This window comes from Balaenoptera ricei, chromosome 3, assembly GCF_028023285.1.
Source record: "Balaenoptera ricei isolate mBalRic1 chromosome 3, mBalRic1.hap2, whole genome shotgun sequence".
Lineage (NCBI taxonomy): Eukaryota > Metazoa > Chordata > Mammalia > Artiodactyla > Balaenopteridae > Balaenoptera > Balaenoptera ricei.
The window spans coordinates 175004724-175017419 of NC_082641.1; the positions used below are offsets into that span (position 1 = coordinate 175004724).

General features: G+C 56.7%; 1 protein-coding gene across 9 annotated transcripts in view; it reads right to left on the bottom strand.

Moving 5' to 3' along the window:
* The window catches only part of DNM2 (dynamin 2), a 91358-nt gene that overhangs the window by 16041 nt on the left and 62621 nt on the right, over positions 1-12696 (bottom strand). For 4 of the 9 annotated variants that reach the window (XM_059918430.1, XM_059918427.1, XM_059918429.1 and 1 more), the window contains exons 11-15: positions 11488-11574; positions 9168-9238; positions 5644-5695; positions 4692-4703; positions 607-720 (exon numbers count right to left, since the gene is read on the bottom strand). In XM_059918430.1, the coding sequence (XP_059774413.1) occupies positions 607-720; positions 4692-4703; positions 5644-5695; positions 9168-9238; positions 11488-11574 (336 nt within the window). Of the gene's footprint in view, positions 1-606; positions 721-4691; positions 4704-5643; positions 5696-7700; positions 7731-9167; positions 9239-11487; positions 11575-12696 lie in introns of all 9 variants that reach the window. The other 5 variants (XM_059918433.1, XM_059918432.1, XM_059918431.1 and 2 more) reach the window with 2 other exon arrangements.

Below are 12696 nucleotides of genomic sequence, written 5' to 3' on the forward strand. Positions count from 1 at the left end.
AGGCAACGCGCAACACCACTCCCTGTGCTTAGTACTCCTGGTGCTGTACCCAGAGGCCTCCCTCACCCTTCTGAGGAGGACAAGCACATGTGGAATGATCTCAAGACAGACACCGTGACTGAGCACCTCAAAGGTGCAAGGGCCGTTCTACCTCACTTCATGGATGGGGAAACTGAGGCCCAGAGAGGCTGAGGGCCTGGCTGAGCCTGGGTTAGCTGTAGACAATGGAACCCCAGCAGCCTCACCGTGAACCTGAGTCCCCGACCCCAGGCCGTGCCCCCTCTGAAAGCCCCCCGCCTTGCCATGATTTTGAAGGGTGGGATCAGTTTGGAGCCTCCCCCACGTCCCTTTCCTCCTCAGGGAGCCCAGCCCCCATGAGGCACGACCACACGGGGGGCCGTGAGGGGCTCGGATATGATGCACAGTGCCTTTGGACACGCTGTGGCCCTGGCTGATACCATCCTAATGGTAAGCTTTGGGGCACGGTGGCACTCAGGGAGCCTTTCCCGAATGAACAGCAAGTTGAGGGAGCGCCACACAGAGGAGGGAGGTGTGGAGAGCACGACCCACAACTGCCCAACCGTCCCACCCCTGCCAGCCACTCACCTCCTCATCCTTGTACCACGACAGTGACTCGGCCGTCAGCACAAACCAGTACTCCTTGGAGCCGCCCTTCATCAGGCTGATGTTGTTGATGGTCAGCCAGCCCCTGCGGATCACCTGGGGGGGGGCGGGGAGAGGGCGGGGCTCAGCGGGGAACAGCGGCCACCACCCAGCCCAGCCTGCCCCAGCGCGGTGGCCAGCGCCCTCGCCCCCAGCAAGGCGGGAAACCGGGGACCACGGCAGAGACACCTCCAGCCCAAAGCCAGGCAACCCGACTCCAGGCCACCTTGCCCCAAGCACTTCCCAACGGAGACCAACGTGGGGCCCTCGGGCGGGCAGACGTGCACTCACTCACAGGCCCCAGGGTGATTGGGAACTGGGTCCCTGGGGAGCCCCTCTGCGCTTGGGGTTAGGTTGAATTAGCACAGGTGGCAAAAGGTACGCCCAGCTGCAAGGGGCCCAGAGGAGGGCATCCCAGGCTTGTGGGGGGGCGCCATGTCACGTTGGATGTGACTGAAGCAATCACACTTGTCTTGGTGAGACGCGGTACCAGCGACACCCTTGGGCCCTGCCCCTCGCGCCCTGTGGAAGGCGGCTGTGCATGCAGAGCTGGAGGAGTCGCCCAGGCAACGGGGTGGCTCCTTTCAGGGACCAACTGGCAGAGGCTTGATTCTGCTGCCCGGCTCCCCCAGGCAGGCGCTCGGTGGGCACAGGGACCTGCTCTGACCAGGAGTCGAGGCCAGCCCCCGCCCCAGGGCTCCCCTCCCCACAGGCTCTTTTCAGGATATGAGGATGAAGAGAATCCTCCACCCAGAGGGCTGGGGACAAAAGTCTGAGCCCAGGGGACCCACCAAGGATCATGCCCCACTCTGGCTTTAAGCCACGTGGTCCCACTTTTCTCTGACTGGCACATCCGGGTTCTGAGCTGGGAGACCCCCTAGATGGGGCTCGTCTGGCCACTGCTGTCATCTGAGCAGGAGACAGAAGCCAGGCCTGCGTGGGGGACTCACCTGACAGCTAAACGCAGGTAGCCTGGGGGAGGCCACACTCCCATGTTCCCCGGGCCATGGAGGCGCCTGTGGGCTGGAGCCTCCCACCACTCTGGACTGGGGACCCCGGGGCAGCGGGAAGCACGAGTCGGCGCAGGCAGGGACGCCCGGAGCCAAGGCAGCGACAAACTGGGCTAAGCTGCAGGAGGTGGGCTGCGAGTGGCCACAGACAGCTGGGAAGGGCTAGCGCTGTAACCCCCAGGGTGGGGTAGGGCTTTGGGGCTGCCTCTGGGGGCCACATGCCCCCCTAGTGGATGGGTCTCACGAGGGGCTCCATCCTGTCCACTCTGTCCTGCCCCAGGCACACCCGATCCTCACAGGGCCACCACCCGCCTGTGGCTGGAAATGAGCTCTTAAGCCTCAGAGACCAGGAAGGCAGAGGCCGCCCCAGAGCGGCCAGGGACCTCTGCACCACATACAAGTCCCTGCCCAGGCTGTGCCACCGTTGAAATGCCACCTGGCAGCCCGTGCTAAGGCTTCTCCCTCCCTGGGATGACGAGACAGCACCTGGGAGTCTTGTGGCCGTCAGGGAGCAGGCAGAGACTGTCAGCCCCAACAAGGTCATGGTCTCATTCCTGGCAGCAGGGTCACCGACTCACCCTGGCTTCTCCAGGAGGCCCCTAGGTTTAGCCCTCAAAGTCCTGGGAACGCCCTCAGTCCCGGGCAAAGTGGGGCCCTCAGTCCCGGGCAAAGTGGGACGGGTGGTCAGGCCGGGGGCGAGGCTGGTCTCCAGACTCAGGCCCGAGGCCGTCCTACAAAGGACCCAGGAAGGAGCCCCTGCATCTGGCAACCACACCCAGCTCCAGAGCTGCCTGGGTGCCTGTCCCCGCCTGTTCCTCGCTCCCCCAGGGGCAGGGTAGGGCCTGCCTTGTCTTGGTCCAGGTCTAGAGTGGGTGCTTCTAAACTTCAGTCATTGATCGACAGCCGGGGGCGGGGGGAGGCTGTGCGTGCTGGGTGCTCCCCAGAGAAGAAGTCCTCACATGGCAAGGCCTCCACACTCCCAGGCCCAGCCCCGTTCCCAAGGGCGCAGATGTGCCCCCCACCGCCACCCCTCGGTGGCCGAGCTGGCTCGCCTGCCTCCACCCTGGATCAGTAGAGGTCAAAGCTAGCAGATGGGGCCCTTGTCATGCTCCAGGGCATGTGGCCATGCTGGAAATGGCACATCTGAGCCTTGGGGCAGGAGGCTGCTAGTTAGGCCTGGAGAAGCACTGCCCCCGCCTCAGGTCCCTTTGCCCTTGAGCCACCCAGAGAGCTGCCTGTGCGGGAGCCCAAGGGGATTCAGAGACAAAATCCCACCCCGGGGAGGGGCAAGCTGCTGGTGGCAGACACAGACGCTGAGTCTAGAGGAAAAGGAGTGGTCGGGCCTTCTCATCCAAAAGCCAGATTTGTGCCCAAGGGACTGGGCTTAGACAAGGGGGGCGGGGGCGGCGGGAGTAGGGTCAGCTGGGGAGACAGAAGAGGCAGGCGGGGTTCCCATGCTCCAGGGGGCAGGCACGCTGGGGGCGGGAGGAAGGGCTGCCAGGAGCACCAGCTGCCAGGAGAAGCGACGCGGCTGGGGCCCACCTCCTCCCTGGGTGAGTCGCCTGGGCAGGGATGGAAACCATGGCCAGGAGACCCAGGAGCCACAGCCACGCACACGGCAGGGCTGGGCTTCGTGGCTAGGGGTGTGGAATCTGGCAGGAAAAGAATGACTAAACTTCTCAGGGTGTGGGTGTGGGGAGAAACATGCCCCTGGCCTGTTTGGAGGGAAGAAATCATTCAAAGGGGATTGGGGGTGACACACGGGGAAAGTGGGACCCATGGGCCCAAGGACTATCCATTTCTCCCGCAACCGCCCCCAACCATGGCAAGCTTTGGCCTCTTCTGCATCTTCCAGGTCCTGTTACGGGTTCAGCTCAGCTACTGGAAAGATCCCGGGGTCACCAGAAGATCCCTGCCAGAGGGCAGCAGCAGTAGGGCCCGCCCAGTGTTGGGGGAGAGTACCCGGGAGAAGGAGGCTTCGGTTAGGGCTGGTGGCCCAGGCCATGGTCTCCAAGGTGGAGAGCTGGGGCCGAAGCCAGCTGCCCAAAGGCAAGCACCTTGAAAAGAGCCCAACTCTCAGAAGTGAGCATTGCCTGCTCTCTGCTGGGCTGGGCTGGGCCACACACAGAGAGGAGGTGTTACCTAAAACAGGGATGGCAAATACCATTCACCAATCAATGGGTAGCACTGTGGTGAGAATTCTGGGCACTGTGGGAAAGGATGCTAGGATCAATTAGTGATGTTTGCCATTGGCAAAGGGACAGGGGCAAGTGCAACAGAACAGCCTAATCAGTCATCGTATCTGCTATGGAGGCAGGAGAACAGTGGCAGCATCCAGGAGAGAGTCCCCTGATCAATGTCTGTGATGGGTACAGGAGGGGTGTCACATGCAAAGCTATCACATGGGGGAAAAAAATTCCTTGACCAGTTAGTCATATCTGCCACGGAATGGGGAGTAGTGACATGCTTAGGAAACAAAAATGCCAGGATCGATTAGTGATGTCTGCCAGGGGCACAGGACAGGAGAGAGGTACAAGAAAAAGAGTGCTGGATCAATTAGTAATGTCTGCCTTGAGTGCAGGAGGGGAAAATTTCTGCATGGTGTTGTCTGGAAACAGAGCGGTGGCAGTGGCAAGAACAAGCTCTTGCAGGGCTTGAGCAAAATCTTCCCCGGCCAGGGAGGTGAAGGGAGAAAGGCCTGGGGTGTTAGCTGAGTATTTGCCATCCCTGACCTACAGGAAACTAGGAAACCATGTCAGGAATGGGCTGGAGGGGTGGGCGCCAGATGGGGGCAGTGGTCAGGTTAGTGTCTGTGTGAGTCAGCTTAGCCCAGGGCAACACAAAGCCTGGCAAGCGGCAGCCACGGCAGGGGTTTTTAAAGGTTAGCTGGATTTTTAGTTGTTCTGTTATTTTTTTGGCGGGGTGGGGGGGGGTGGGGGAGGGGATATTATGGGGTGGCATGGTCTCCACCACTACCAGGTTCTCTAATGTTTGCTACCACACTAAGTGAGTACTTACCAAGATCTCCCCCTTTGAAAATGCAAAGTTAGGGTTGTGGGGAAATCAAAGAAGAGCAGGCAGAGGAAAAGAGACGTAAGGGACATGAGGGGATGGAGAAAAAGCAGGAAAGGCACAAAAATGAGGAGAGAGAAGAGCAGGGGGAGAAAACAGCAAAAGAAAAAAAAATTACATGCTATTAATTATATTCATGGTGTTAATATTTAATTCATTATCATCTCCCGAAATGAAAAAGCAACAATATATGTATTACCTATGGCAAGCGCAAAAAAAAATCATGCAGTGGTTACACCCTTCTTTTCCAGAGGGCTCTGTCATCGTGCAAGATAAACAGCAGAGCCCTCACCCCCACCCCCGCCCGATGTGGAGAAGGCAGGGGACACCCACAGAAATTTTTGCAAAGACGATGTGTTTTCTTAAGCAGGAAAAAAAAAAAAAAGGGCACCTAATACTGGCCTATATAAAGTTGTTCTTACTTCACAAGGCCTCTGGCTGGGGCATGACATCAAGGTAGAGAACTCCTCATACAGCTCTGGGTTTCTCCAGGTACGGGGATCAAAGCACCCCCAGGCTCCCCAGACCCGCCTGTCACAACCAGCCTCCCACCAGGCTCCGAGTCTCCAGGGCTGGGCCCGGGAACCCAATGCGGCTGCAGACACCAGAGGGACTGGGCTGCCCCTCTCCTTAGTGTCAAGTTCTGGCCGTGGCCTTGGATGTCAGACACAGCCTTCTGCAAATTTGCCCCCTAGGCCCTGCCAGAGCTGCCGCTCAAAGACCGGTTTCCCAAAATATCAAAACCTAAGTGGACTTGAGAGGCTGGAGGGGAGGGGTGGGTTTCTGGCGGGACATGCTATGAGCCAGGTGCCATTGCTGGGCTCGGTGGTCCCTTAGTGCCCTCCCACCCCCGAGGGTGGAGCTGTGGGCCGCGGAGGGTGCAGGGGTGGGCGGTTACCTGGTTGGGGATGGCTCTCTTCTTGTTCAGCTGGGTGCTCCTCTGCTGGGCGCTGAAACCAAAGCACAGAGAGAGCTCATGCGGCGGGAAGCCCAGAGGGACGAGGAGCAAGAAGCCCTCGTGGCCCAGGTGGGGTTCTCTCCCGAGTGGGGGCCAAGGGCAGAGGCAGAGAGAAGCCCCCCGTGTACGAAGGGCTGCCCAAGGGAAAGAGAGCGGGCTCATGGAACGAACGAGATACTGAATTAAACCCTGACTTCTCATCCCTGATTTCGGCCACTCCTGAGAGCGCCAGCTATTTCTAGGAGTCACTGGGTCCTGGCGCTTCCAAGAGGGGGCATGGGAAGCTGGATTCCCAAGTGGCTGGGAGGTAGCCATGCTGGCTTCAGAGTAACCTTCAGTGTTTGGGGGGTCAAACTTGAGGCTTCTTCCCGCTTTCCCCTCCCATCCTGGCCTGGGCACCAGGCCCAGAGCGGCTCTGACCACAGGGCCATCCAGCCTGGGAGATGAGGCTACGGGACAGCTGCTCGCCATGAAAACGCTACTCATCTTGGATGGCTCCTGACCCAAGTCAGAGGACAGTCAAAGTCAATGTGTTTCTGCAAGGTCCCTTATTTACCTACAGTCCCAGATCTCTTTTCTTCTTCATCTATGTTGTTTCCTGGCTAGTTCACACCGGACAGACGAAGTCCCCTTTATTTTGTACGTGGGCACCTACTCAGCTCCCTTGTTTGTCCTAATATATTTTCTACTTGGACCATCATTATCACCACCGGCAACCAACTGATAACTCCTGTTACTTAGGGGTCATACTGTCTTTTCTTATCATATTGCTTTAGCTGGAACTTTTGAAACAATATGAAAAGGCAAAACATCTTGTTTAATCCCTTTACTGACTGCCTCTGGGATTTTACCTTAAAGTTCAAGTTGCCTGTTGGATAAGGTAGTGTGTGTGCCTGTGTGTGTGTGTGTGTGCGTGTGTGTGTGTGTGTGTGTGTTTGTATGTTAAGGAAGTAGGCTTCTGTTCCTAGATCAGTAAAGGGTGGAACATTAAGAATGGAAATGAGGGACTTCCCTGGCGGTCCAGTGGTTAAGACTCCGCGCGTCCACTGCAGGGGGCGTGGGTTCAATCCCTGGTCAGGGAACTAAGATTCCCACGTGCCGTGCGGCGCAGAAAAAAAAGAAAAGAATGGAAGTGGAATTTATCCAATGATTTCCCTAAGAATCAATACATTTACTACAAGAGCTTTTTCTCTGGGCCTTGTTTTTAGTGTTTCGAGGGCAGTGAGAAAACACCCCAGAACTTCTAAGCGCAGGAAGGAGGTGGATCGATAGTGTCTGAAGGACACAGAGCTGAGCCACTCACAGTGACGTCTGGGTGCTGGTGAGGCCCCAGACGCTCTACTTCCTAAGGGCTTCCTGGGTCTCACACATGCCTGGCAGCCCCTCTTTCCCTTGCCTCCACCCAATCAGAGATTTCCCACTGCTTTGGGTGTGTGTGTGTGTGTGTGTGTGTGTGTGTGTGTGTGTGTGTGTGTGTGTTGGGGGGAAAATCCAAAGTTTTCCCCTTGGCCTGCAGGCCCCCTTGGCGATGAGGCCTTGACCTCTGCCCTCCACCTTGCCTTGGTCTCCTCACGCTCCTGCTTCTCAGCCTTCCTTCCCTGTCTCCAGCGCTCTCTGCCCCCGCTCCGTCCCCATCACCTGGCTGTCATGACTTCCTTGGGAAGGTCTCCCCAAGCCTCATCCCTCACTGCCCTCTCCCACAGCCCCTCCACCTGCCCTCCTTTCCAACTGGCAACCTCCTTATGAGAACTGGCTTAACGACAGTGTGTGGGTTCTCAGCCTGTGGGTTCTGAAAAGGCAAGGCCCAAGTCTGGCTTGTTCACCGTCCTAGGCCAAAGGCAGTGCTCCATGGCTATTCCGGGAGCCCCTGCGACATCCCACCCAGGGCTGGGGCTTGGGCCTGTGCTGGGTGGAGCCTGGCACCCTGGGCCCCGCCCCCAGCCAGGGCGTCCCCCGTTCACACACTAGGGAAAAGGCACACAGCAGGCAATACCCACCCGGTCACCAGCTGCTCAGTATAGTAACAGCTGGGGTAAGTGGGAAGGCCCAGGAATCCAGAGGAAAGAGTGGAGTGGTCAAAGGAAAAACAGGAGAGATTGTGAGAAGGAACTGTGGATGAAGTGTGAGAAGCAGAGACATCAAGGTGAGGAAAACAGCAGCAACCCGAAAAGGGGGACCAGCGTTTTCAGGCCCCACACACCCGGCTGCTGGGGGAACAGGAGCAGGAGGGGCTGCTTCCCCAGGCCGAGAGCCTAGCCTGAGGGGCAGTCCCCGGCCAGGGCCCTTCAGCCTTCCCCACAGCAGGGACAGTCCGGCCGGGGCCCTCAGCTCATCTGGGCTGGAGCAGCAGCTTCTAATCATGCCCCCCATTCATTCGTTCACTCATTCATTCATTCCACTCACCGACCATGTGTCCAGCACAGAAGAGCTGAGTGCACTGATAAATGTCTACCCAGGGAACTACTCAGCCAGTAGAGACCCTGGACGGGAAGACCCTCTTGCCCAGCCTGCTAGCCCCTTCCTCCCTGCACCTCCAAGGCCAGGCCACAGGGCCACCCTCTGGACTCCCACGGGCGGTGGACAGCCCCACCCCGGCACTGACCACACTGTGTCTTAACTGCCTGGGTGCACCTCTGTCCCTGGCGCGGGACCTTCCTTTCAGGGTGGGGACCTGGGTCTGTGCCTGCTGACCGCTGTTATCACAGGGCCTGGTGCAATGAAAGCACACCAGCGATACTGGCTAAACCAATACAAGGAGGCTGGCTACCAACTGCCTTTTATTCTATCAGGCTCCGGAAAGAGGACCTTCAGGAGCCATCAGAACAATCTGTGTGATACTCACCGAGGCGGGGGGCTGATGGCATCAGTGGGTGACACTGGAGGCCACCAGCATTCATATTTATATCCTGCTGAAATCAGCTCCCTGCTCTTCTGGCCCCTTATCCGGGTGCCGTGGAAGGTTCTAGTTTTAAATCTACAGCATATGGACAGAAGCCATGCCAATCCTGGCAGCACTTCCCAAAGAGCAGCCCCTGGAGCCCTGAGCCCCTGAGCTGCTCAGTGAAAGGGCCCAGTGCATGTGGGGGAGACTGGGAAAGCTGCACGTGAGTCTATGAAAGGCTCTGAGAAGTCCTGCAGGAAAGGAAGCACTGAACGCTAGTTAGCCTTACCCTTTCTTGAAGCCTCTGACCACTGGACTGCCCTTTCCTCCTTAAACTAACCATGGGGGTGCCCCACAGGAGGTGCATTGGGGACAAGGAGGCTGGGGGGGGGGGTCACTGCTACCCAGCAAAGCTTCCAGATGCTCTCCGATGGCCCCGCGCTTCACCTGGGGACCCCTGACAGAGAGACCTTCGTGCCCCGGCCCAGCAGCGGAATCCCAACTTGACTGCCTTTCTCAAGGCGTGGCTCTGAGGGTGGACACTCATGCCACCCCACCAGCCGCTATCTTGAAAAGTACATACTTGGCAAATCCAATGAAGTCTTCGTGGTTCGTGTTGATATAGGACTGCTCGATGTCGATCAGAAGAAGAATCTGGGGGAAAGCAGGGGTCATGGTGAGTACAGAGCCCAGCGTGGCAGGGAGGGGCCGCTGCCAGAGCACTTCCCGCATCCGCCAGCAGGGGGTGCCCCGAAACAACCACGCTGTTTCCCAGGCAGGAGAACAGCGGTCACCCACCCACCCCTTCCCATATCCTGGGGCCCGTCTGCAGGGGGAAGGGGGCATGGGTGCTTCCAGACACCAAGGCTTCACAAGTGAGAAAGACTGGGCCAACAGAGCAGAGTGAGGCAGCCCAACGTGGTAGTCACAAGTGTGGCCTCCGAGGCCTGGAGTAGGGAGGGCAATAAGGCCTCACTGCAAAGGCTTAAATAGGTCACAATATGTCATGTTGAGAGTAGCGCCCGGCATGCTATAAGTGCCTCATTAAAACGGCAAAGGTGGAAACTACATTCAATATCCTGTGATAAACCATAACGGAAAAGAACATGAAAAAGAATGTATATACGTGGATAACTGAATCACTTTCCTGTACAGCAGAAATTAAACAACATTGTAAATCAACTATACTTCAGTAAAGAACTTCCCTAGTGGCGCAGTGGTTAAGAATCCACCTGCCAATGCAGGGGACACGGGTTCGATCCCTAGTCCGGGAAGATCCCACATGCCGCGGAACTAAGCCCGTGCGCCACAACTACTGAGCCTGCGCTCTAGAGCCCGCGAGCCACAGCTACTGAAGCCCGCGTGCCTACAGCCCGTGCTCTGCAACAAGAGAAGCCACCACAATAAGAAGCCCGTGCACCGCAACGAAGAGTAGCACCTGCTCACTGCAACTAGAGAAAGCCCGCACGCAGCAACGAAGACCCAACGCAGCTAAAAATAAATAAATAAAATTTTTTTAAAAAACAAAAAAACTATACTTAGGTAAAATTAATACCAACAAAAAACTGGCAAAGGTAATTTGGCCAGGTGAGGACATTAAAATGAAACACACGGGCACAAAGGCACACACCAGCCAGCCAGGGTGTCGTCTCAGATAAGACACGGGACCTTAAACAGTCCTGTCACTTCACTGTGCCTCTGAACCCTCAAGCATAAAGCGGGCCAGGCACTCAGATCTTGGGGGGTTGTTGGAAAATGCTGGGGTGCTCTGTCCATGGGAGACACTGTCGCTGGTTTAAAAGGTCTGAGTCCTGTTGCCCCGGAGTCCAGCCATGACAACAGTGGGGCAACTGGGGGCTCTTGTGTGTATGGAAGGGACAGCAGCATTCTTGCCAACAATGACAACAAAACAAATTGGAATCTCTCAAGCTTTTCACAGAACTTCCAGGTTACAGAAGCTTCGAGGGAATGGGGGACCCTGTGAAGGACAAATGAGCAAGTTTCTTCTCCGTCAATGTCAAGGGGAGAGGGACTGTTCTAAACAAGGTGATCTCACAACCAAATACAACAGGTTGGCTTGTTTCGGTTCCAGTTTGAATAAACAGCTGCCAATCTCCTGGGATAAACCATAATGGAAAATAATATATACATAAAAAAAAGAAAGTCTATATGTGTATAACCGAGTCACTTTGCTGTACTGCAGAGATTGGCACACACTGTAAATCAACTCTACTTCAATTAAAAAAAAAAAAAAAAGAGAGAGAACACAGTGGACCACCGTGGGGGAAATAACCCAAACCAGGTGTCGGGCCACATGAAGGCAGGATGACAGCCCTGGGCTGAGTAGGTGACAGGTGAGACTTGAACTGTGGCTGTGTGGGGCATCTCACTTTCCACCTTTGGGTATGCTTATGACGGTCTTCATAAGACAATGTGAAAACACAAAAAGCACTCAAACATGTTCCGGTGGGTGAATGGATGAGCAGGCTGTGGTCCACGTGCACCATGAAACACTACTTGGCAGTCCTAAGAGACACATTTTGGCTACACCACAAACAACAGGGATGAGTCCTGAATGCATGGTGCAGAGTGAAGGGACACAGGATCAAAAGGCTACCACAGCAAGAGTCCGTTCGCATGACATTCTGGAAAAGGCAAAGCTACAGGGACGGGGAGCAACCTAGTGGTTGCCAGGGCCTGAGGGCCTGGGGGCCTGGGGGTCGGGGAGGGATTAACGACAAAGGGGCACAAGGATGGGGATTTGGGGGGTGGTGGCAGAACCGTTCTGTATGTTGAGTGAGGTGGTGGTGACCTTGCTGTACGCATTTGTCAAAACTCACACTGCACAACCAAGATCTAATGCACACAAACTGTATCTGAAGAATGAAACAAAAAGCCAGTACCTGGTCCTTGGTCCTCCCCTCCCGTTCCCGGATGTAAGTGGTGACGATTCGTTCGGTCTCCTCTCGCAACCGGGGGTAGGAGCTGAGCTGGAGGGAAAGCAGAGTGGCGGCGTCGGCTGGGTCCTCGTGGCTTGGGCAGCAAAGTGAGCCAAACGGAAAACATGGGCGGAGGTGGGGGTGACATGGAGTGGGCCCACCGGTTCCCCACCCCGCTCCTGTCTCAGAGCTGCTCCAGCCGGCAGACAAGAAGGGGACGGTGGGGGGGACGGTGGGCCGGAGAGACCGAGAGGGTGCCCGCACACAAGCAGAGGTGCTTTTCGAGAATGCGTTTCGGAGGTGGAAAGTGGCAGAGAAAGCGGGTGACAGCCACCCCCCTCCCTCGAAGTGCTGGGTGAGAGCAAGGACACAGCGTAATTAAAGCCCCTGGGCCACCAGCGCGAGGGCCCGAGCGCAGCTCAGGAGTGCGCAGCGGCGCCCGTTCTAGAATGGGGGGAGGGCCAGCATCTGGGCCATCGACCTCGGAGGGACTCCCTTGCGGGGGGCGGGAAACTGCTCCCGATCATCTCACCTTTGGGATCCACTCCTCTGACACCCCCGCTGCCCCAGCCTTTGCAGCAGCAACCAAACTAACGCACAGAAGCCCACCTTCCATGGTTTGGGGAAAGACCACGAGTTGGGAAAAATTGAGCAAATGGTCAAAATCACTCGAGGAAAAATTCCATTTTTTTTTTTGGCTACACCACGCGGCTTGTGAGATCTCAGTTCCCCGACCAGGGATCGAACCCGGGCCCTCTGCAGTGGAACTGCAGAGTCCTAACCACTGGACCGCCTAGGAATTCTGAAAAATTCTTAAATGCCTTGTGATGTGAGAACACGCAGATCAGCACACTGGCGAAGTGTTTCACCGCGTTGGTGGCAGTTTGGAAACCACCTTTCTCAAAGCGTTCCAGGGATGGGCATGGGCACTCATCCCTGCTGCCTGCTTAGTAAGTGCATCTGGCGACATCAAAGGCCTTTCATCCCCGTCAGAGGCCCAAAATGCAAAGGTGGAACCCAAGTGCGACTGGCCCACCCCCTTGTGTCAGCCAAGGCAAAGTTGAGATGTCTCCAAGTGACCACTGGCCCACGGAAGGGGGTTCCTGCCGAGGCAGAGTTTCCCAGATGCTTGGGTTAAGACTCACGATGGGAAAGAGAAGATGGGGGACAGAA